General features: G+C 39.5%; 2 protein-coding genes across 2 annotated transcripts in view; both read right to left on the bottom strand.

Moving 5' to 3' along the window:
- Nucleotides 1-404: 404 nt before the first annotated feature.
- Nucleotides 405-7,439, bottom strand: LOC127621772 (ribosome production factor 2 homolog). The gene is made up of 10 exons (XM_052095496.1): nucleotides 7,347-7,439; nucleotides 6,933-7,065; nucleotides 6,513-6,550; nucleotides 6,055-6,094; nucleotides 5,893-5,974; nucleotides 5,729-5,805; nucleotides 5,543-5,642; nucleotides 5,193-5,295; nucleotides 4,951-5,095; nucleotides 405-790 (listed from the first exon to the last, which is right to left on the bottom strand). Exons 1-10 carry the CDS (start codon nucleotides 7,367-7,369, stop codon nucleotides 614-616), a joined length of 918 nt encoding a protein of 305 aa, XP_051951456.1. The 5' UTR covers nucleotides 7,370-7,439; the 3' UTR covers nucleotides 405-613.
- Nucleotides 7,440-8,527: 1,088 nt separating this feature from the next.
- LOC127621768 (uncharacterized) overlaps nucleotides 8,528-25,382 on the bottom strand; it is a 44,659-nt gene continuing 27,804 nt past the window's right edge. Inside the window, exons 12-23 of the mRNA XM_052095490.1 lie at nucleotides 23,419-23,675; nucleotides 20,105-21,103; nucleotides 19,682-19,775; nucleotides 18,287-18,394; nucleotides 16,632-18,107; nucleotides 15,331-15,453; nucleotides 15,124-15,252; nucleotides 14,755-14,947; nucleotides 14,550-14,674; nucleotides 11,292-11,479; nucleotides 9,943-10,076; nucleotides 8,528-9,699 (exon numbers count right to left, since the gene is read on the bottom strand). Of these exons, the coding sequence (XP_051951450.1) occupies nucleotides 9,467-9,699; nucleotides 9,943-10,076; nucleotides 11,292-11,479; nucleotides 14,550-14,674; nucleotides 14,755-14,947; nucleotides 15,124-15,252; nucleotides 15,331-15,453; nucleotides 16,632-18,107; nucleotides 18,287-18,394; nucleotides 19,682-19,775; nucleotides 20,105-21,103; nucleotides 23,419-23,675 (4,059 nt within the window). The 3' untranslated portion in view covers nucleotides 8,528-9,466. The remainder of the gene's footprint in view (nucleotides 9,700-9,942; nucleotides 10,077-11,291; nucleotides 11,480-14,549; nucleotides 14,675-14,754; nucleotides 14,948-15,123; nucleotides 15,253-15,330; nucleotides 15,454-16,631; nucleotides 18,108-18,286; nucleotides 18,395-19,681; nucleotides 19,776-20,104; nucleotides 21,104-23,418; nucleotides 23,676-25,382) is intronic.

Here is a 25,382-nt window from a genome sequence, read left to right as displayed (position 1 = left end):
TTCTTTATGCATAGCACAGGAAGGACAATTTATAGTAAATAAAGACTTAAACATTGATCCGTTTCTCACCCACATCTCTCATATCACTTCTGAAGACATGGATTAAACCACTGGAGTCTTATGGAGTACTTTTATGCTGCCTTTGTGATTTTTGGAGCTTCAAAGTTTTGGCATCCATTCACTTGCATTGTACTGACCTGCAATATTCTCCTAAAAATCTTTAGTGCTCAGCAGAAGTCAGTCGTTCACATCTGGGATGGCATGAGGGTGAGTAAATGATGAGAATTTGTGGGTGAACTGTCACTTTAACATGCAGTATGTTGGCCATTGCTAGTGTGTGGTATCATACTAGCGTTCTCTACAGGGGTCTCCGTGCACACAGTGTCAACACAAACATAGTTCTGACAAATCAGTTTATTGCAATCAAATGTTTTGTACATTCACTGCTTACTCCATACAAATACTGTCTTGTTATAAAATCCTGAAAATACAGAGAAGTTGGAACAGCTATGAGATACTGCATTTATTATTAGGGAATTCAAGGCGGATATTCCTGATATTCCTCCATGAGTCACATCAGTCTCAGACAGAGGGATATATACATTAGAAACACTTATTCATCTGTCCGGGCTTTTTTGGGTGATGTGGTCTCTGTAGTGACCGCTCTTCTCCTCTTCTTCAAGCCCTTCATCTTGCGTGTCTGTAGTTTGTCCAGATTCTGCTTCTGCATGTGCAAGCGGCCCAATCTGGTGCCAAAGGCATCATGGGAGATGTTCTTCTTCTTCTTGGGCTGTGCAGGTCAGAAGAGGGACATTGAGATGAAATAAGACACTGGACAGCATGAAGACTCGAGTGATACAGTCTCTGCTTAATGTATTTCAGATTAAGAACAGTAAGAAGCTTCTGCACAACCGCACTGATGAATAAGTTAATGAGGTAAACCATCATGATGTGAGTTACATTACACACTACAGTAACAGAACTCAATATGGTTCAAAATCCCCATAATAACCAGAAACAAAGAGATTTAATAATACGGGATTTTAACTATGATCAAGCTGGAAACACACAGAGGACTTTTATTTTGAAATGGAGAATTGGGTCAGTTACAATGCTTTATATTTAAGTATTACATGGCATACATGTTCACCAGAGGAAGGGTTTTGTATTAGAGTTGTTGAAATTAACACATCAATAATAAAATGCTGAATTATTCATCTTGGGACAGAATATTTATAATGTATCTGGAGTCAATTACACTAATGAACACCACAAACACACATCAATGATCTTTCTCATGTGGAGTTTCAAACGGTTGAATCGTGTGAATGCAGCGACACAGTAGATAGTCACGGGTAATATTGTGAAGGATGAGAGTTTAAGAGATTTAATGTCTATTAGAGGTCGACCGATTAGTCGGCCCATTTTTTGCATTTTTACATAATCGGCATCAGCCGATATCCACGCATATCAAGCCGATTATTAGGCAGGCGCATCTGTGGGCAGCCTAGTGTTGTTGTGGAACACGTGTTCGACGCACGCTGCCCCTAGAGTCATTTTCCAGCAGAGTGAGCAGACCTCATCCAGTGCCTAAGGAAGGAGCTAAATTCCTTGGAGAAAACAGTAAGGGTTAAATTGGTATAACTTCTTTAGATTTAATTAAAAACTTTTGATATGTTACTGCCAACTTCGAGAAAAAACGCGACATGACGTTTGGCTACTTTGGATATTGATAGCGTAGTTGAAGTTGCATTATCACAGCAGAAGGGTTGCTATCATGTCACAATAAGTAAGCAAGAATTTTGCAATTACAGACAGTGAATCTGAGACTTTTATTTGTTCTGTTTGTGTGTCTTATATTTGAGAAGGTTGTCACTCAATGCAGAGAAATAAGTAATAAAAAAGATACCAACGCGCTGTAGGCTAGTGAAGACTGGCTTTGGTAAGCTCGGATGTTATCGGTTCTGCTGTCGGTACTTGAGAAATTAAGAAAATACATTCTTTATTGCTATAAAGAGAAAGTTATTTTATTTCGCCAACCATTTCTATGTATAATAATATGAAACCATTTGTCTGTGATGCAATTTAGCTGTTCGCAGTCAGAGAGAGAGAGAGAGAGAGAGAGAGAGAGATCTCTCACGCGGTTCTACAGCGAGCACAAAACGAGCCCTGCTTAATGAGTGACAGAACTAAATATTCAAACATAGCCTCGTTTAGATCTGTGATTATTAGTCTGATTTTATTTTAGATTTCACCTTCCAAAGATTATAAAAAGAATATTTATACATAAGCCGCATTCTGTCTAGCACAACTTCCTTCCCTTCACAGCGGTGCACTGACATTTCTCCCTAAAACTCAAACTTAACGTCAGAATCAGCACGATCAGTGATTGTTGTAAAATGCAGTCTAGCTACTGTTGCTAAATTGCGGGACGCGTTTAATAATAAAAAGAGCGCAAGAGATACCGTTCCCAAGGCGGCGCGCGCTCCGAAACACACCGCAAAGAGACAAGCAACGTATTGGCTACTTTGGGTTTCATGCGTCTAAACGATCAACTATACACAAAAATATGTCAAAACGACCGGCTTGGAGATTCACTTAAACACAGTATATGTCTTAAATGGACGTAGTTATGGAAATAGTTGGGAGAAAATATGCTGCATCAGGAGCCTATTAGATCTGAACTCGGTCTTAAAGGGGAAGCGGTCTATTAAACATGTGACGATTGAGCCATTACTGCGAATCAAACAACAAAAGGCAAAGAGAAAATCACTTACAGCTCTTGAATGAATAACTTCTGCATTAAGAAGCATTAATCTATCTATGATAAACTATGCAGTGTTATTTTACAATTGATTACTTTATTAGATTTCTTTTTAGACCACACCTGAACAGTAATGTTAGTAGACCTTCCTGAAATTAAATCACTCTGCCTATATAACGTTTATCTTTGTGTAATATATATATATATATATATATAACAAAAAGAACCGTTAAGAATACCGTTGAAGTACCGGATCGATAAGCAGTATCGGTAAGATAGTAATACCATTAAAACCTTAACAATACCATCCCTAGTTATGCCTGTGCTTCTCTTGGATGCTCTGAATATTGGATAACGTGTCTGGATTGCCCCTTAATTAAAGCTGCATTTGGATCTCAACCTTCGTGTCTCGGAGCAGTTCGTAACACCTGCTTTGTTTATTTAATATATTTGTTATACATTATTTATACAATATGTTTTTACATTATACATTTTTAATTTTAAGCGTACAAGTGCAGATTGGTCAAGTGTTCAATAAATGTATTTGTTGAGAAATGTTGTCTATCTTAAGTAATTATTTGTGTTACATTTTATCTTTCAAATAAAAGGTTCAAATAAGAGGTAAAAAAAAAAGCACATATTGACCAAAATAAATCGGCAGCACTAATCGGCCATCGGCCGACCCGGATTTCAAAAGATCGGCATCGGCCTGAAAAAAACAATATCGGTCGACCTCTAATGTCTATTGCAACGAATACTTGAATTGAAAATGTTGGGAAATGTTTAATGTTACTTGAATTGGTGCTATTTTTTTATTTTCTACAAATTTGGAATGCCAACATGCCAGTTGCCTCCGCGTCCGAGACAGTCAATCCGAGCATCTTATCACGTGACTTGTTGAGTGTGTTACAGTGGAGACGTAGCGCATGTGGAGGCTTTATGCTATTCTCCGCAACATCCACGCACAACTCACCACACACCCAACCGAGAGCGAGAACCTCATTATAGCGACCATGAGGAGGTTACCCCATGTGACTCTACCCTGACTGGAGTCACTCAGCACGCTCTGGATTCAAACTCACGACTCCAGGTGTGATAGTCAGCGTCAATACTCGCTGAGATACCCAGAACCCCCAGGAAGAATTATCCATATAAATGTTGAGATGTGAGGAGCTTTTGAACAACAGTGAAACACTTGCTTATGATCGGTTTTATGGAAATGACGTCATTGAGGAACTGTCCCTTAACAGATGCGCTACATTGTGTTTCTACAGCTTAACAAAACGCTTAGAAACGCTTCAACACATGAAACATAAATCCAATAAATACACGATTACTCCTTGACAATTAGTCTATTTTTTTTTGCAAGAAATGCTAACAATGAAGCCTTTAACATCATACAGAACACTACAAATAATATATGTTCAGAGTCAAAACAAGTGAAAAAATCTGCCAGTGTCAAAGTAATCCAAAGTATTTAAATTACATTACTGACCTTGAGTCATTTAAATAAGTTACAAAGTAACCCTCCCAACCCTGAGTGTATTGTTACATATTGTTATCTAAGATGGAAGTAACTGCAGTCTGACAGGAAAAGTACATTTAGAGTCACATTTCAGCACTTCCAAATGTGTGTTAATCAAGCTTAAATATTTGAACACAGTGAGTGTTTGCACCCAGCTGTGAATAACACCTGCCACACCAAACTCTACTGTCTGGAATCACACTGCATTGTGGGTGTCGCTGTAGAGGACAGTGTGCCAGTGCCTTTTCAACCCGGCTTAGATTCTGCGTTTGTCACACTTTCCCCCATTCTGTTTCCTGTTTACAGCATCTGTCATTATTTGCACGGGGTCTAAATAACATCTACATTTAAACAGCAGCAGATACATTTGAACTGAGCATTAATGTACTGTATATAGATGAGGAACAAGGTTTAACTTCCAGAAGATATGATGTGCTGACGAGAATCATTGCCATATAGGTGCATCTCTCACTTTCATTTACAACACTTGATTAACTGATCAAAATAATCAATATTAATTTCCAAATCCAGAAAACGCCCACAAGGTGTCACCTCTAGAGGACGCTGTTCTACTGTAGAATCATCCAGCAGACGCACGATTGCACCGGTTACACTGTGAGCGTAGAATAAAGAATACATTTAGAGGAGCAGGACTCTGTACCTTCAGGCCCTTCGGCTGTTTATGTGCAGTTCTGTACAGGTCATCAGAGGACATGTGAGTTCTTCTCAACACCAAGTCAAACGAAGGTCCCATTTCCTCCAGCTCAATCCTGGGTGTCCGACAGCCAGACTTCTTCAGCAACACTCTGTCAGGACAACAACATCAGGAAGTGTGCGCACAGGAACACTTCTCAGATGATTGATACTGATATGAAAGTTCAGCGCGAGGTCTTTGTGTCTTACTTGTAGCTGCGCATGTAAATCTTGCCGTCCAGTGCCGTGAAGTGAAGCACATGTTCCAGTCCGGCCAGACGCACCGCTGCAATTTTGGGTCCACAGAAGAAATCTGACACACAGGATGTTACAGTACATTATCTCAGCACAGATGGGAAATATCTAAATCTGTAGTGAAGAGGGCATCATGAGAGTCTGACTGGTTTCACCCCAATTATGAATCGCTCATGCATGAGCAATAGTGATGTTTGTCTTATTAAGCAGCTCTTAGAACGGTTTGTTTGATGAGGACCCATCATATAAGACACGAGATCTAATAATGACATCATCATAAGAGAAATGAAGCCTGAATGACACACCTGTTAGAATGTTCCTTAATCGCTTATGTTCATTATCGGTGTCAAAAAGTTCCCCCGCAAACACCAACATGGGCTTGGTCCCCTCTGGACACTTTTCTCTCTGTGAAAAGAAAAGTTTGGTTTCTTTCCAGTTGTGCCTCTCACATAAGACTGAAATACTTTCATTTCACATTATCAGCGGATTACCTTAATGTCTTTTAGAGACACAAACTTCTCAATTCCCAACTCAAACATGTCCAGAACATGGAAATCAAACATTCGGCCTGTAAATGTCACAAACATTAGTAAAGCAACGCACATCCTTTTTCACAGAACTCAGAATCTTGCACATTTATTTTCAAGCAACGTACCGAATATGAGATTATTGGGTCTTTTCTTGTTGTGTGAGCCGAATAAAAACAACGAACTATCGGATTTCTTGGAGAAAAATTCCTGTGAGATGGAAAATATAAAACTGAAGCACTGATTTTTCATGAATATCAATGAAGGAATAATCCAAATCATAAACTCACCAGAGCTGTCGAGTCCTCAAATGGCCTAACAATGTTTTTCCTGAAGAAGACAGTGAAGTTTTGTTTAAATCAGGAAAGATCAGAAATTCACACACATTGCAGTTTTTACCTGCTGTAAATATATTTGGAGAATGTTTTACAGCTTTTTTTTTTTTTATTTCTTCTAAAAATTGATCACCAAAGCAGTACACATCCAACAAAAAACAGACGAAAATGATACGAGTAATGTACATGCAAGATGCACTACACTTCCATCTCCAGAGTGATGATGTAATATCTGCAAACAACTTTAGACTCAATATTTCAACAAACTGCAACACACTTTTGATTTTCATAAAAAATGCACAAATGGTTTCATTTGCGATGTGAATCATCGGCATTGTTTAGTGTACACCGCACTGTTACTTCCAGTCTTGAATGCACCTTCATTCCAGATTAATTTTAACATTCATACTTACTTTTTGAACAATACAGCACCTGGTTTCTTTAGTGCATACTGAAAAAGAAAACACAAAATAGAAAACTAAACATAATTTTAAAAAAAATGGTCAAAACTCAAATTATGATTGTTCAAGCGCCAGCGCACAAACCAAAACATTGAGTGTGCAGGTGAAAACATTTCACAACATCATTTGGGTATTATTATCTTTTGATGAAAATACTTTATTTTTACTAGTGCTATGGCAGTTTAATATGCAGAGACAAATATTAGTAAGCAATTTGTAGGTTAATATCCTGTAGAACTGTAAACACTGTGTCTCTGTGGCGATATAAACACTGAGCGACATGTCCAGCTCCACACAACAACATTGACTCGACCAGTGGCGTGATTTAGGGACGGGAGGGACTATCTGTTAGTTCGGTCAATGGAGGCTTACTATATCTTTTAGTGCCTGAGTGACCGTCTGGCTCGTGTTTCCTCCTTTCATGATCATGGCATTCTTGATGTTTTCTTTCAGTTTGGGCGCTCTGTTCTCCAGGAAGCGTTTGGACCGCTTCGTTTTCGGTTTTCTGAAAGGAAGAATTTAAAACTGACACCCTGCACACACTTTAAAACATCCCAGAAGACTGCACTAACAACACAGTACCATCGTATTTTACACAATCCGCTGTATATTACAATCATTGAACTGAAAATCATCCACGTGTTTTCTGTTGAGACAGACAGCTGCTGTGGGTTTATAATTGCACTATTTAACTACTCTTCCACACTCTAGAACTCTACAAAGCTACTATGATGAACAAACACCGAATAAAGCTGTAAATGAACAGTGTTAAACACATTTACTCACACAATCCCGTCTGAATGGGTCATGTCGACTCTGATGGAAACACGTGAAAACAGCAGCGTGAAGCCCAGCACATCAAACTATCATCATCGTGTATAAACCGGAACTTTCACAATAAAAGTCTCCAACTAGTTTTAGAGACACGTCTAGGTTTTGGGTTTTGTCCAGTTTTTAAAATTTGTATGTTTTTTTTTTTCATTCACTAGAGAGGGCGTTAGTGTGTTTTGCTGAAATGTTATAGATATAATACACTGTAAATATTTGTTCTTGTTCAGTACACTGTGGTACGCTTTTACAGCAATCAGACGCTAGAAGGCAGCATTGTGTCACTCCGCCTCACAGGCTCCACGTGGTAACATTTAGGGTGGGGGTGGGGTTAGGACATTTGCTGCCTCCCAGGAACAATCGGAGTCTCCTTTGTACAATTGGCCTCTTTCTCTAATAGCGGGTTATGCAATTTCAGCCATCATCATATTACTAACGTTTAAACTGTGAATGGTCTTCCTAAACGTCCATATATTTGTAGTTTTAAATGACATTATATTATAGCCTCATCTCCACAACAAACATTTGTGCTACAAGCAAATCTCCTTACCTGAAAAAGTTATCTACAACAAACTATGTTACTTTTATTTATTTTTTTAATTACTTTACTGTTTACTTCGTGGGGGAAAGAAATCACATTACTAATTACTTTTTTAGTAACACATTCCACTAGATTGATTTCCAATTCAATACCCATTTCAACCTCAACACCATCAATCGACAGCATTACCACAAATGAACTCCAACATCCCTCATTCTTTAAAAAATAAATCAGAGTTCCAGTGAGACACACTGGAAGGACACAATTTGAAGTTTCAATTAATAATTCCAGGTCATGAATATAAAATACTTCATAGAATACCCTTCAGATTAATCTTTGACAGTTAAGTAAATTGTCCATTTTTATAATTTTACATAGAATAATTTGAATTAGATTTTCTTCAAGAAATGCAAAATACCATTATTACTTTCTATATTCTGTAAAAAGAGCTTTGAGAAGTTCACCTCAGGGGTCATCGTACAGTGTGGATGAGTTTTAATATTGTGCATTATGAAAACAAAATCCTGTGCATGCCAAAATCTTATCTTAATGATGCAATTAATCAGCAAACATGCATTAAATATAATAGAGATTTGGTTTAGAATGAATATTTATTGCATAAAGTTCAGGACATTATGTGGTTTAACAGACGCCGATGCTGGATTGTGCATTAAATGCAATACATTGAGCAACATTAAACTGCTCAACACGTAACAGGATCAGATGTTTCGTCCTAAACCTATTAAACATGTACACAAGAACAAACCCCAGAGATTTACAGTTTGTGCGTTGAGTCAGCAGCACAAACACAGATAAGGTGCATTTATTGTCTCCTGAACACAGAGGGGTCTGTGAGAATCACCAACAGGAGATGTGTGTAATCCATTCATATTCACTTCAAAACTGTTTCCCCAGATTAAGAGAAGAAAAACCCAAGAGAATCACACAGGATAAGTGAAGTTCAATTTGGCACTCGCACACATTAAACAATAAAAAACAGTTCTGCTCCGTGAATCAAGCCTGCAAAGAACCTGAAGAAAAGTTCAAGAAATTGTGCACATGAGCATCTCTTCACATATAATGTTCTGATGATGATGATGAACAATGCGTTGACGTGTTTCAATAAAAACTACAATATCATTAAACGCAGGTCAGCCTTCCGTCCACAAACAGCATCAGAATGACACTGAAAGTTACATTTATATCTCAGATCTGTTATATATGCACACACAGACAGATACAATTTTACATATTAGACATGGAGTGACTATATTATAATTCAATTATGAGATTGATACAACCAAAGTTACCATTAAGAGCTTGTTAAAAAATAAAGCCTATTTTGTCTTGGAAACCTGCTATTACAACATGGCTTAAGTACTCATTCATTAAAACTCATCAGGTACCATAAATACTGATAATTACCCACATGATTGAAAAAACACTTTTAAAAATCCACAAAATGACGTTTGGCACCATTATAAGAGCGTATAGGGTAAACTTGGTTAAAACGACTTTCAGCTTCCTGTTGGAGATCTCAGAAGCACTTCCTGAACACAATCTGCGGGCCAAACTCCTCATATTCCTCTGCGCTGATCCAGGCGCTGGTGAAGGCGGGCAGGTTGGCCAGTATGGCTCCTCCACACCACACGGAGAAGTCTCGGTCGCTCGGACTCGTCACTCTCACACACTCCGTCAGGTCCGCAGGAACCATGTTTCTCATCTCCTTCTGCAGGCGCTCGGGGAGTCCAGACAACAGCGTGTTACCACCTTCAGAAATCACAGAATCAGAAAACAGATCGCTTACGTTCATGATCTAGTATACACGCATGATACGGGGACAACAGCTACACGATTCACGTGTTCATCACAGCACCTATAAAAGCAAATGTTTTTCATCAGAATACTAAAGTGACACTGCCGAAGATCAAGCGGCGTCAATCAAACAGCTCAATTATCATAACATGTATATCAATGCAAAAATGTGCACACAGTTGTGTTTCTGAATCATACCGGACAGAACAATATTTCCCACAAAACTCCGCCGCAGGTCGATGTCTGATTGGAGAATGGATTTGAAAATGCTCTCGTGCATCCCATAATGATCTCGTCCAATCAGCTCCGGCTTGAACAGGATTTCTGGTGCTCTGTGTGAATCATAATATGAGAATCTCACAAAATCTGTAAATGTAGTTTATTTTCTCTTGATTTGTGTTGACATTATATTCAGCATAAAAGCCATTTTTAGGATCAATAACCCTTCAAGCTCTGAATGTAATGTTAAAGATTTCCTGTTTCAGTGGCATACACAAAATTAAAGTCTTATAACAAAACCAAGGAGGGTCAAGTGTTTGGTATCATTGTAAAGAAAACTGATCAAATGTGTTAATGATATTCATCAGCCTAAGAAACTGCTGAAAAAGAAGTTTCACATAATCCTTGACATTATACATCTCTGCTGTCGCATCAACAAAAAAGGTTTTTCTGAGCCATCTAATTTACACCCAATCAAAAGTGCTATCGTTACAAAAATAATTTATCAGAGTCCAAAAACATGTACAATTATAATATTTTATTTGTTTGGAGATAAGAACTAATTACACATGCAAACACAAGAATGACTAAAGGTTTGCATAGCATGCAGACATGATTTTAGTCATGAGATTTCACACAATGAGTTTCATTCTGTGTCATTTGAGTCATCATTGAGTCTGTGTCGTGTATTTGGCGCCATCTCCTGGTGGTCATATGTAACATTGTGCTTCATGTGGATTATCTAATGATCTATACATCTGATTATCTTGTGTGTGGACTCCATTGAAAGATAATCACAGACTCTAAATAATCATATGTGATGTTTTATATTATATTTATTTTTCGTGAAGTTATACATGAAAATGCAGCATATAAGCAACTCCAACATAATTGTCAATGACATAGACAGAAATATAGTGAGTAATAGATAAGTATGAGTGTAAAACAAATGGGCTGGTTGTATTCTACTCTTTAAGAGCTTTCCAACAAGATATGACACATGACTATTTGATGAGTTTTGTTTTTACATGTGCAAGATTATTAATAAATGATCAAAACGGAGCACTTCTGATTTGTCTGCAAGTTTCAAAGCACTTGTTCATTTTTGGTCATATTGCCTGAATGCATTAGAAAGTAGAGCGTCTGAGCTTTAAAACGACACTTATGTGTGTTGGTCAAAACTGTAGTTGTTAATTTTGACAATTCTTGTTCTTGGGAGAAAATAAATATTTTTGACCGTCACTGAACATTGATATCAGTGCGCCCACTCCTATCTGAACTTATAGTTATATAACGTTATATAAAAGCAGTAGGTGCAGTTGGTTCACCTGAAGCGCTCTGTGGCGAGCGAGATGAGCTGTCCATCAGGTAGTGTGTAGTGCAACTGTGAGGACGTTCCTCTGCTCCTGAACTCCGCTTCATAATCCAGAGCCACACAGCAACACCTCTCCTTTATCTCACGTACAATCTCCTGCTCTGCAGACGTGCGCATACACACACCCAGCTCCAGCAGCAACTACACAGCAGAATCAAATTTACTGGAAAAAACTCAAATTGAGTGAACGAGTCCCATTCAAAGCCATATTCAAACACTGACAAACACACCTGCGAGTTCACATTCAATGTTCAAGTATCACGTTTAATGCACATTTACAGCCAAAACTTCTTCGGCTACATTCACACCGCAGCTGAATGTGACAAATCAGACACTGGTCTGAACAGCCGATGCTCGCATGTGTATAACAAACCCAGAGATGTTCATTATTTGAATATGTATAAATCATTCACTTAACGGATATTTATTTTTCATTTTTACCAACTTAATGACTACCTGATAAAATATCATCAAGATCAGATGGATAGTTATTTGTAGTCTTCTGCTAGAATATCATTTCCATTGAAGCTCAAGACTGTAATATGAGCGACACAAAGTACAATCCAAGGACAGCAGGAAACACAGCATTATATATGCAAGGTAACCGTTATCTGTAATTATTTCATATTTCCATTGACTTGCTTGTATCTACGTTCTGATGCCGTTTGAGGAATCCAGAAACTGAGTGACATGAGCAGTGTTGCACAGGCTAAAATATACCTCTACATGTTTCATGTGCTTCACTAGATGATTTGACTTGAAATGAAACGTTTAATCATAACCAGCATATTCAAGCCCAGATCAGATTGAAAGTGTGTTTGGCTGTTCATAGTCATCCAATTAACAGATTGGTCATGTGAGTGAAAATGATCAGATTAGGGTCACATTCAGCTGCAGTGGATCAATTACTGGATCAGATGTGAAAAGCATCACAAATCTTACTGACCAGCACACCCTCAATTTGGCACTGAGGATACTGGAGGATCCATTGCACCCACTTCGCACAGAATATTCCCTCCTCCCCTCTGGATGTAGATTTAGAATGCCCCGAACAAAAACTAAACGACATATTACATCATTTGTGCCGAGGAGCATTCAATTATTAAATGGTTCATCTATGGGCACATAGATTTATTTAAATGTGTATTATTGAATACATATCTATTTATTGATTCTTTAAGCTGTTGAACATTTTAGATGCGTATTATTGAAAATATATCTATCTATTGATTCCTTAAGTTGTCGAATTGATAATTTTATGTCACTATGTGCTGTGTTATTGTTGCTCTATGTTTGTTGTGGTTATGTTTATTGTGGTTCCCATGAGTGTAAAACAAATTCCCCATGGGGCAATAAAGGTTTTCATTCATTCATTCATTCAGTGTGAACAGTCTTAGTCCGTTTATAAAACAGATAGTTCTGACTCCAAATTCTGATTGGATGAGTGGTTTTAAAATGCTAATAAGTGCACGCCTGTCACTGCAGTCTCAACTATACTTCATTTTTCAATGTTCCAAATAGCCTTGCACACTCGGACTGAATTAGAACATGTTTGACACATGCACAACACAACTGTTTCTGATACTGTATTAGTGTCATCGAGGCCTGAAAGTACTGACGATACACACAGATGACGACCGCCCAAGAGTCAAGAAAATCCATGCCACACAAAGACGATCTGCACAGACGTGATGACAAAATGTGCATCACGCATACAGTGCATGATATGATCTTTAACGTGGATTATTATTATTGATTTAGATTTAACACCATGTCAGCAAGCAGGTTATTCACATGGCAAACAAAGGATCATCAATAAATGACACTTCATTTATACAAGATAAAAACAGTCAAATCTGTTCAGATGGTACTTTTTAAAAATATCAATTAAACAAGTCTCTGTAGAAAAGCGTTGTCTGATACTACCAGAAGTTCTACAGATCAGTAAAATGTGCTTGATGGTCTTTGGGGTTTGGCAATATACATCCGGGACGATCTTCACCAGTCAGTAAAAACACACGTGCTGGTCTCGAATGACCCAGTCGGCATCTGGTAAACACTATTTGGTCTGGATTTAAACTTTTGAGGGTAATTTCTTTGGACTCTGGGGTCTATTTCAGATAATGAATTGCTGTTGCACTCATATTGGTGATGTGAGTTTATTAATGACCTGAGGTCAGAGGGTGGTGTCAGACATTCAGAGATCTACAATTTTAATGCCTCTTTTGCATCCATATCAGCCTTTTCATTCCCTGCCAGACCAATATGTCCTGGCACCCAACAGAGGACAATGTTGAAATGCTTCTTCTGTAATCGATGTATTATGGGATGATCGGTCTCCATGGATTAGAGTGCTTGAATGCAAGACTTTGAGTCTGAAGTGATTAAAAAGGTTTGTCCTCGACCCTGCTCAATGTTTTCCAGTGCCAGTAGCAGCGCTCGGGCCTCAGATGTGAGGATAGAGCTCTGTTCTGGAATATGTATGCCATATTGTTGATCTCCAATCACTACTGCTGCGGATACATGGTTATCTGTATGGATCCATCCCTGAATACTGTACTATGGAGTGGGAATCCATCAGCAACTTGGAAAACCGAACTATACTATGGGCTTTAGTCTCCCATCCCCATTCATTGGTCTAAAGGAATTTAATGATTCCAGTTCCACTTCCTTAATGGTTCAATAAACAGTTCAATTCTGTGGTGAACATGTTTGAAAATTATTTTTACAAAATATCATTAGTTTTTAAAATTGATTTATAATCAAAGTCAGCATAGATTTCCCAAAAAACAACTTGGGCACCTATTAAATTGTTCCACCTGTACTCTGTCGGTTAAAAGGCTTATTAGAGTCTCTGTCAGAAAATTGACTTCACTGGCCATGCATGTTTGGCAACTCATTTTAGGCTGTATTTTAGAAGTCTTCACACTGACAAAACTCGTGCTCAAGATCCGTTAGCAGAACCAAAAGTCATGCGGTTCCAGTAACTTACTATTTATTGAACATCCCTGTGGTGCTGAAAAAAATTAAAAACTAGCTTAAACCAGCCTAAAGGTTAGTTAGACTCCTAGCTTGGCCAAGCTGCTCAGGCCATTTTTCAGCTGGTCAGGCTCAGAGACAAGCTGAGATTTCACGAGTTATGCTTTCATGTTATGTTATTTCTATCGTTTTATTACTTTAACACACTTCACTGACGGTGTGACGGCAGTACCTTCTGAAGCTGCAGGGTGACGTCTGCTCCAGCGAGATTGAAGCGCTGCACAGCATGAGGGAGACAGTACCCCTCAAACACGGGAACACTGTGACTCACACCATCACCAGAGTCAAACACCACACCTGAACACAACAAGCACCAGATCACATGCGTCTACTCCATGTATAGAGAACCTGCGCAGTGTCAAACAGGATGAACTGACCTGTGGTTCGTCCTGAGGCGTAGAGCGCGAGAACAGCCTGCATGGCCACAAACGTGAGGGGGACGTTAAAGGCCTCAAACATCAGCTCGACCATTCTCTGCCGGTTCTGAACCGGGTTCATGGCCGCTTCTGTCAGCAACACTGGATGATCTTCAGAGTCCACACCAAGCTGCTGGAACGCATGATGCCAGATCTACAACACGCAGAAAATATCAGATTTTTATATTATAAACAAAGAAACAGCAAAACAGGTTGCCGTCAACAAACTGCCTTGAGACCAAAAAAAAAAAAAAAAGTTTGCTTAAACTAAAATTCTCAGGGCTTCGTAAGACAGGCCTCTGAACAGTCCTGTACTCGGCCTGAACTTACCATCTCCATCTCATCCCAGTTGCGAACAACTCCACTTCTTATGGGGTATTTCAGGGTTAGCACTCCCCTCATGTGCTGTGCATCATGCCCAATATACACTTCTCTGTCCACACTACCATTCATGATTTCCTGCAAGTACAAAATTGAGACAGCAGTTAAGGAAGCGGTTATCTAAAAGTTTAGATGCGGTATGGTGTCCAAATCTACCTCATATTTTGGATGCCCAATGACAGTGGGGAATACAGTAGTTGGAAGGTCCTGGTCTGCAAATCCTGCCTTCATCAAACCAGATCCAGTGTCCAACACGATGCTGGTCTTATAATCCGTCATCTTATTCAGAACAGAGACAAAGAAATCGGAGAAAGACAGCTCAGCAGAAAATGTTCATTCTTTCTAGTCAACACACACAAAGTGTTGCAAAATTCTTAAACATGCCGATAACGTTTTTCTGGACATTGTTAAATCACAGTGATTTCCACACATGAACCAGCACAGTTAAGGCGAGCATATTTTATCACGTATATTAAATGTATGCATTTGCTTCGCCTCAGTGTAGTGCGGTCAAATCTATAGATGTAAAAAATCTATAAAAGTCACAGTAGTAATTACAGAAGTGATGTGAGCTCAACTGCACAATCTTATTAAAAGTGAAACCAAAGATGAACAGAACCTTGTAGAAAAGACAGCTTTTATTCTCTATTCTTGAACAGGTGTTGCCACGGTTCACGATCTGTACTTGTAAATTAAAAAAGTGATTACGAGAACCTGCACACGTGACATATCCTGACTGTGCTTGGTTGTATATACACAGATGTGTGTCAGCGTTCTCAATCTACACATCAAATCATTTTGTTCTCTAATGGCCATTGTTTTCTTATGTGGGTTGATATAGTCAAAAAGAAGCGCTTCAACAGATCTAAACGCTAGTTTTCATATGCAACAATAGCCCTTATTTGTAAATGTTTATATCATTTTATTTTTAAAGTAAATTAAAAACTATTTGTTAGTTTAGATCTGGCTGAAGAACAAATGTGACTTAACCGTAATAAGGAACATAATAACAGACCTTAAGCATTCATTGAATACCCAACTATTTAAAGGTTAAACAAGACCGTATTGGGGGTTTAGTTTTGTTTTTCATGTTAACATATGTTGATGCAAATGTTGATGTCGACACCAGGGTGGCGTGTTAAGGGAGTTTTTTTAGGGCATCGCTGCAGGGCTATTGGCCCAACAATACTCAACTTTGAGATCATTGGCCAGTTAATAGCCCTGGCTGACATTGGCCCAATAGTGGAAAAAAGGGTTATGCACACCAGGCTTTATCCACAAAGGACACAAGTGATCATTTAGCTGGCTACATCTTGGAACAGCATTGACATTTGAAGAGATTGCATTTTTAGAGTTTGGAAGAGACAATACCACTCCTTTTAAATACAACGACTTAAAGTAAAATGACGTTGCTTTTCAAACAGTGCAAAATGTTTGCATTAGTGACTAGTCCGCACCTGTCTAGTGAAAGTGTGCAGCTGCAGCTGGTTAAGCGGAGATCTGCAGAAAGCCCTTGTGGAGCCTCCACCGTCGTACTGAACACCATTTTTATACTGTAAATGGCAAGAGTACTGCCCAGCCACCCCAACGGAGTCTTTGTGATAAAATTCTCTCTGTGTAGAGTTCTCTTGGGTTTCAGAACTGTCACTGTATAACACAGGCTGGACAGGAGTGCTTTTGTTGTTGTTATGCATTTGCAGTCCTTGAGATTTGCTCAATGGTGGGTTTGTCCGCTCTCTGGATTTTGGGGTAATGTTGTCATACAAGACTAATACCTCTGATTCTGATTGTCCTTGTCTGGCTGCATTATTAGCTGCTGATGCACTTTTCTCAGAATTAATTTGTGTTTGTTTGCTGTCAAGAGGAAATGCACTTCTTGGTGCAGGTACTGGAGTTTCAAGTAACATGCCACCAGGACCTTGCTCGTGATTGGCCTTCTGGGTTGAGGATGCTGCAACAGTCTCCACATCACAGTGCTCACTTAGACTTGTGTTAGGAACAGATTTGGTTGGGGCTATTGTACCTAAAGGCCCAGAAACCAAATTTAAGTCGTAAGGATTCATATCTTCATTTGCAGCTTGATTTGGAGGTTCTTGACTGGTGTCTTCAGAACTTGAAGACCCAGAGGGCAAATTCGAGTCTTGGGGATTGGCAACTTGCTTTGCTTCTTGATTTGGAAGTGTGTGACTGGTGCACTCAAAATTTTTCCATTGTAACCGTAGATATGGGCATTTTTCAGTGGCTGAATATTGAGGTATGTCATGGCTAGATTCCTCTGATGCTGAACATGAAGGTTTTTGAGGATTTGATTGATCAGCGGCCGGAATTAGAGGTTTGTAATGATGCGATTCAAGATTTTGAAAGCTCTGCTGCTGGAGCCTACAGTTTCTCAACAGCTCATTGTCCAGATCTTTCAGCTTTGAGTCCTTCTCCATGATGGAACACTTCACAACTTTGTGGCCTTTGCTCGACCTCTTCCTCACCTTTCTAGCTTTCTCCATCTCTCGACTCAGGCTTCGCTCCATCTTCTCAACTTCCCGCGTTTCTTCCTCCAGATGAGCATGCATCTCGCTCCTCTCCCTGTAGGAGCTCCGTGTCATGACAAGAGCCTGAGATGGGTGTTCAGATAGAAATACCTCAGCTTCACTGCAGCGCAGAGCATCGAGTTTCAAAGTCTCCTTCATAATTTGCTCCTCAAGATCTTTAAGATCTTTAAGCTCCTGAAGCATAACACTTCTGTCAACCTTAGGACATCTTGTATCCACCTGCACAGGTTCATTCACATGAGCAAGGCATTCAGTGGCTAATCCTGGGGAATCTGGGCAGTTTTCACAAATTTCACTTGTTTTCAAAATCTCAGAGTGCAAGGAGGAGAGTTCACTATCATCGTCTAATCCAATCACACCAGATTCAGACAGATCTTTTGGTGACATCTGGAAAGAAAATGCTCAGTCTTGAATTTCAAACATTCCAAATTCCTCCTAGTTGCACACAAAATGTTCAGTCATATTCACACTCATTTCATCACTTCCAAATCAGCACATTTTAGAAAAGGGAATCCCAAAAAAACAAAAACAAGCATATTCACTCCCAAATCTCAATGCAGACTCACCAGACTGTGCTGGTCTTCTCTGTTCCATAAGGGCCAATGTTTGTGCAGGTCCTCAGTCTTAAACAGATCATCGAGGAGCACTTCCTGTGCAAGTACACGCTCTTCCTCCTGAAAGAGATCAAGAATCTAGACATTACAATTGTGGGTATCAACTGCACTGGCACTTTGGGCAATTAGTTTGTTATTCTGATAAAAAATAATAATGATTCATTTAACTTGATGCTCGCAATTAATAAAGGATTGTAGATACAATCCAAGTCCTCGCACAAAATCATGCTTCTGACTTCAGGCACAAAGTCTGGTACAGTTTGTAGCTTATTCTGATCAAGAACCACCCAATGAGACAGGAAGGTTAACATGTAAAGCAAACAACCAAAGTTTATTATTCCATGAGTGACAAGCCACATAATCAAAACTAAAAGCGCTCCCATTAAAATAAAAGTCGACCACACCGGAAGTGCTCATCTGTGACACTGCTTGAAAAGTGGGCTTTAAATCACCAACTGGTATTGTCACCATAGTAACATCGCTAAAGCAGAATCTATAATTAACATTTCTACCATTACATGGTATACACTAACATTGTCCAGCCCTAGTTCCCCATTTGAAACAACCCAGAAAGTTCATTAAATCATACTTTTGGGATTTTAAGTCATCGATGAGTTCATCCTAACCAAGATGTTATTTACGACAATTTTAAGAATATTGTTTTTCGAGAAATTCGAACTCCAAGTTCCCTCTTAATCTTTTTTGGGGAACACTAAATCCTGACTTTATCCTTAAGTTAGAAATTAAGTAGAAAATGTTAGTTAGGAAGAATTGTATAACTTTTTTCCCTCCCCAATTTGGAATGCCCAAGTCCTCATGGTGGAGTAGCGACTTGCCTCAATCCGGGTGGCAGAGGACAAATCCCAGTTGCCTCCGTGTCCGAGACAGTCAATCCGTGTTTTATCACATGGCATGTTAAGCACGTTACCGTGGAGACCGAGTGTGTGGAGGCTTCACACTATTCTCCGCAGCATCCACGCACAACACCACTGAGAGTGAACCACATTATAACAACCACGAGGAGGTTAACATGTGACTCTACCCTCCCTAGCAACTGGGCCAATTTGGTTGCTTAGGAGACCTGGCTGGAGTCACTCAGAATGAAGAATTTGATTAAGGTTTTGTGAACATGGGCCCTGATTAAAGAAATTTGTCAAGGAGTTCCAGCTTAGTCACACTGTCAGAATATTTATATATCTGGATCCAAACTCAAAAAGCTTTACTGTGAAATATCCATGTAAATGGGATATATGCAATATTATTTTTAATTGCACCTGGGCAATACTTCAATAATATCACTTTCAAATCTGAAATAAAATATCAAGATAAAATAAAAATAAAACTCACCTGCAGTATCTCAGCAGCTCGGTCTAAAGTCTCCTCCACCTCTTTAAGCTCTTGTTGTTCTCTATGAACCCAGTCGTTAACAGATGCATCCATCCTGTTTAATACACAAGCACACAAGCCCTAAGAACAAACTTAATCTCACCTGGAAAATATACCAATAGTGGGTCATGGTCATCATTCCAGTTGGTTGTAGTCTGCACATTTTGGAAGCCCCAATTCTTATCTGACACCCAATTCAGGTCATGGAGCCTCTACCAACAAGCTAATAATTCAATTATGTATGTTAGATTGGGAAAGCATCCAAAATGTGCTGTATTTGGGGTACTCCATGACTGTTGTAGTGTATAGGCAAGTTATTGAACCAAATGTAAAGTTGAGCAGATCTCCCATACAAGTTTTCTGCTAATTTTTGTGGAGGCTCACCTTTCAAAAGAGTCCCGTCTAAGGTTGTGGAGATCAAATGTGTCCCACAGAAGAGATGGCTCACCATCCACTGTGTTGCTGGGTTTTTCCTCATCAGTTATAGTACTGGACAGAACATTCCCAATGGGATTCAACTCTGAGCCCTCAAAGCTATCCTGATTCTGGAAGATGCTGCTCTTGGTGCCTTTGTTGTGAGCACAGCTCAAGCCATCAGTTTGAGAAGGTTGATCTTGTGACCGGTTGGATTGATCAGTGCGATACGAGTGTTCTGAGAGACTGGGACTCTTCAGGTCCCTCTGCTGGTTAGAGTTGGGTGTGATTGTAACCATATAAGCGCTCTGCAAGTCATCTATAGGGAGGCCAAGCCAAGGGTTCTTGAGTTGTGTGGCTGAACGTTTCAACTTTATCTCAAGGTTTAATGAATTAGAGGTTACTTTGGGAACAATCTGAATACTGGCCCGAGTGGCATCCCTCTTTAAACTGAACTCTAGTTCTTCATGCTGCTCCTCGGAATCAGACACACTCGTAAATACCTCCTCGTGAATTTGTGCATGAAGGGGTTTCAATTTGAAAGCAGAGTCTCCATTTACCAGAAACTTGGGAAGTCCATCCCTCTTACTCCTGGTATCCAAGTGACTACTTCCTGCTCCATCAAATCCAGAGTCAAATGAGCTGAGAGAGAGGGGTTTGCCTGCAGCGGACACCATCCCGGGAGCTCCACTGGACAAGACCTGATGGTGACAATCCCCTACTGAAGGCCATTTGGCTAAATCTGACAAATTCTCACAATGAGAATCAGAGTGTCTGCATGGGACAAAGTTGGATGCAAAGCCAGAGTCTTGAGGGAGACTGCAGGTATTCCGAACAACCTCAGGGGTCGTGATATCAGAGATTTTGTGGTTGCCCTTAAGGTACTCATACTGCCACTGAAGTGCAAGCTGAAGGTCGTGAAGAGGCACAGAACCAGGCAAGGTCAACAGTCTCTGCAGAGTCATGCATCTGTGGACGGGGTCATGAATATTCATTTAAATGGAAATTTAAACTTCATATTAAGCCATTACAAGTTCATGTACTACTTGTACAAAGTTTGGTGTCCATTCAGCTACAAAGTAGAAAATGTTCCTGGTACAAATTTTCTCAAACAAACAGATTTTAGGAATAGAGATAAGTGGTAGATTTAGGCTTTGGGCTAGGGTTAAGGGCTTGACCAAAATTCTTAATTCATAGGTGTGATTTTAGAGGTAGTTTATACACCATTTTGGGATTGGGGATCGAGTTAGGAATAATGTTTCAGGACCAATGCATGATGTTGATCCAGAAACGTGTCTAAAGCCACCTTCTTACTGCTATTTGCATACAGACATGAGTCATATTTCGTCCCCTACTGGCAGTCATGATTAACTTTTTTGCAGGCCATGGACCGCATTCGTTGCAAGGGAGAAGATACATGTGAATCATGATGTCAGAGCAGCCAGTCCCTTGGGTCATATCGGAAGATCAATACATTTATAGTAAGGTTGTTGGTTGTTTTTCTTCTGGGTTTGCAACAAAATCTCAGAATGACAATAGTGTTTGAATTTTGAGCAGATGTGGAAATCCATTAAATTCATGATTAATATTCACACAGTATTGAACCATCATCATTTTATATTATTATTGCTTGCTTTTGCAAGGCACCACTATTACGAACGCTCGGATCTTCGTTTAGGGATTTCCAAAATCCCTAACCCAATTCTTATTCCGCACAAATTTCAGCTTCTAACTCGTCCCGCACCATTTGTGTTATGACATGAGCTAAATCTGCTGGATTTTTCCACACGTGCCATGACTTTTATAAGAGATCAGGTTTAATAAGTTTACCCAGTGGGTGAAAATAATAGACACATGGGGATGGGCTCTTTTGACTTGTGAAAGTGTACCAAGGCCCTTGATGGGACAAGCGATAAAAAGCACTGCTTGCATTTTCTTCAGCGTAGGCATTCACATCAGCATTTGCATACTTGCGTAGACCGTTTCTGTTTGACTGCACAACATAACACAACATACACTCACCTAAAGGATTATTAGGAACACCTGTTCAATTTCTCATTAATGCAATTATCTAATCAACCAATCACATGGCAGTTGCTTCAATGCATTTAGGGGTGTGGTCCTGGTCAAGACAATCTCCTGAACTCCAAACTGAATGTCAGAATGGGAAAGAAAGGTGATTTAAGCAATTTTGAGCGTGGCATGGTTGTTGGTGCCAGACGGGCCGGTCTGAGTATTTCACAATCTGCTCAGTTACTGGGATTTTCACGCACAACCATTTCTAGGGTTTACAAAGAATGGTGTGAAAAGGGAAAAACATCCAGTATGCGGCAGTCCTGTGGGCTGAAAATGCCTTGTTGATGCTAGAGGTCAGAGGAGAATGGGCCGACTGATTCAAGCTGATAGAAGAGCAACTTTGCCTGAAATAACCACTCGTTACAACCGAGGTATGCAGCAAAGCATTTGTGAAGCCACAACACGCACAACCTTGAGGCGGATGGGCTACAACAGCAGAAGACCCCACCGGGTACCACTCATCTCCACTACAAATAGGAAAAAGAGGCTACAATTTGCAAGAGCTCACCAAAATTGGACAGTTGAAGACTGGAAAAATGTTGCCTGGTCTGATGAGTCTCGATTTCTGTTGAGACATTCAGATGGTAGAGTCAGAATTTGGCGTAAACAGAATGAGAACATGGATCCATCATGCCTTGTTACCACTGTGCAGGCTGGTGGTGGTGGTGTAATGATGTGGGGATGTTTTCTTGGCACACTTTAGGCCCCTTAGTGCCAATTGGCCATCGTTTAAATGCCACGGCCTACCTGAGCATTGTTTCTGACCATGTCCATCCCTTTATGGCCACCATGTACCCATCCTCTGATGGCTACTTCCAGCAGGATAATGCACCATGTCACAAAGCTCGAATCATTTCAAATTGGTTTCTTGAACATGACAATGAGTTCACTGAACTAAAATGGCCCCCACAGTCACCAGATCTCAACCCAATAGAGCATCTTTGGGATGTGGTGGAACGGGAGCTTCGTGCCTTGGATGTGCATCCCACAAATCTCCATCAACTGCAAGATGCTATCCTATCAATATGGGCCAACATTTCTAAAGAATGCTTTCAGCACCTTGTTGAATCAATGCCACGTAGAATTAAGGCAGTTCTGAAGGTGAAAGGGGGTCAAACAAAGTATTAGTATGGTGTTCCTAATAATCCTTTAGGTGAGTGTATAACAAAGTTTATTTGAAAAAGTGTCTCACAAATGTTTTACTGTACCTGTGAGCCAGTTGTTTGCCAGTATGCTGAAGGTAGGGGTCAGTAATAAAATGAGCAAGATGTGCCAACTTCACCAACTCCTGCACCTCAGGGCAGGGATTTCTCCTAAGGAAGGTCTCGACTCCTCGTCTCCAGGGGGGCAGGCCTGTACACAAATCTGGAGAAGAGCTGATCTCGCTCGGACCTCCACAACTCCCACTCCACAGCAGGTCTTGCAGGAAGGTCTCACACAGCACTAGATTGTACCAGTTCTTGCACTTAAGAAATTAACCAGAACTAGAATTACACTTCTGTCTGGAAGCGAATCAGCAGTCAAAAATACACCTGGTCACATTTCACCACAAATCTGGAGAGAAATTATATTTTGGATAAAGAAAATTTTTTTGCAATGACAAAAGCACATTTCCCCTTAATTTACAGGTAAATATAATGCATAAATACTATTTCAAATTGTAAAGAATGCATTATGGGGTTTGTTCACACTGCAGCTGCATGTGGCCCAAATCTTGATTGTTCCAAGTTTGTTCGCATGGAATTTTAAAATGCAGCTGACACTCCTAAACTGATCCACATAACAAACCCTGGCATTATAATATTTATAGTAAAATACATTATAGTTAAACTCAAACAAAAATAAATGGCAACTTGTTTTATCGACGTCTTGATGGCTAATGTAGCATTTTGGTATTTGCGGTCATATAATGCAATGAGAGTTGATTTAAAATTTGCATTGACTTGCTTGCATTCATGTCGAGACATTTAGAGAAATATAGAAACTGTTTTCTGTGGAACTGACATGAGTAAAGAGCACAGTTACATAAATCTATCTCTGTCTGACATCTTATCCTGCACATATTTTACAATGTGTAATTCAAATGAATCGCTGAACCCAACAACTGAAGCCTAAAATAGCATTTCCATTCTTCAAAATAAATAAATTCAGATGACTCGATTAAAATGTTTTGAACCAAAATAGACAAACATTGGGAAAATAAAGCACGTAAACAGCAAATGTTTTGACAGTGGTGTTAAAAAAAAAAACTGATTAATTTCCACAATTGACCGCGTGGTTGCCCAGATCTGATTTAAGTCAGATTCAAATGTACTTGTAGCTCTTTAAACGGTCATCCATCTAACAGATCTGGGTCACATACTAGTTAAAAACAAAAACAGATTTGGGCCAGATTCTCCTGTTGCGAACGTAGCCACAGAGACATTTGTACTGAATTAATGATTTACCATGTTTCAATCAGCTCCTTATGTCATGAAACAGTCTATCATGAACACTAATTCAGGCACTGGCAAGGGTACTGATCAACTGAATGCATTAAAACTCCACTAGTAATCATTTCAGTTATACCCAAGAAGGGAAGTGACGGAACCTTATGCAGCTCATTTAGACCAGTGTCGATTTTGAATGTTGACTACAAATGATATGCATCTATTTTAGGGAAAAGACTAGGCGTTTTTACCCGACAGGATTTATTAGGGCGGCAGACTCACGCTAATATTAGACTAATGCTTCACGAAATGCAGCAAATTGAAAAAGATCATATTAAAGCTACTTTAGTCATCCTGGATGCGGAAAAGGCATTTGATAGCGTGAACTGGGATTTTGTATTCCAGGTTCTACAGAGGTTCGGATTCAGAAAACTCCAAAGTTTTTGATCTTTACATTTGAACCCAGAAGCTAGAATTAACATAAATGGTTGTCTTACAAAAAAGATAAAATTAGAAAGGGGAACTCGGCAGGGTTCCCACTTTGAAAAACGATTACTATGCCACACAATTAAGACCACTGGTGTGTTGGTGCGACTTAAAGAGGTGGAAACAAAATGGAAGGAAATAGAGTGCCTCAAGGAACGGCAATTCAAGCATTATTAGGGGAAACAGCTACCTTTCAAATGCAGATCCACCCTTTTAATCCATTAATTGTTTACTTTGAAAATTGGTTTTAGGTTGGT

Source organism: Xyrauchen texanus, chromosome 28, assembly GCF_025860055.1.
Source record: "Xyrauchen texanus isolate HMW12.3.18 chromosome 28, RBS_HiC_50CHRs, whole genome shotgun sequence".
Lineage (NCBI taxonomy): Eukaryota > Metazoa > Chordata > Actinopteri > Cypriniformes > Catostomidae > Xyrauchen > Xyrauchen texanus.
This window is presented reverse-complemented; position numbering and strand designations above follow the sequence as displayed.

Coding starts and splice junctions, on each gene's coding strand:
- LOC127621772 (XM_052095496.1), bottom strand. CDS start 7,369: ATGACCCATTCAGACGGGATTGT. Junction 5,975..6,054: donor TTGAGGACTCGACAGCTCTG/GTGAGTTTATGA, acceptor TCCATCTCACAG/GAATTTTTCTCCAAGAAATC. Junction 5,643..5,728: donor TGTCTCTAAAAGACATTAAG/GTAATCCGCTGA, acceptor TTCTTTTCACAG/AGAGAAAAGTGTCCAGAGGG.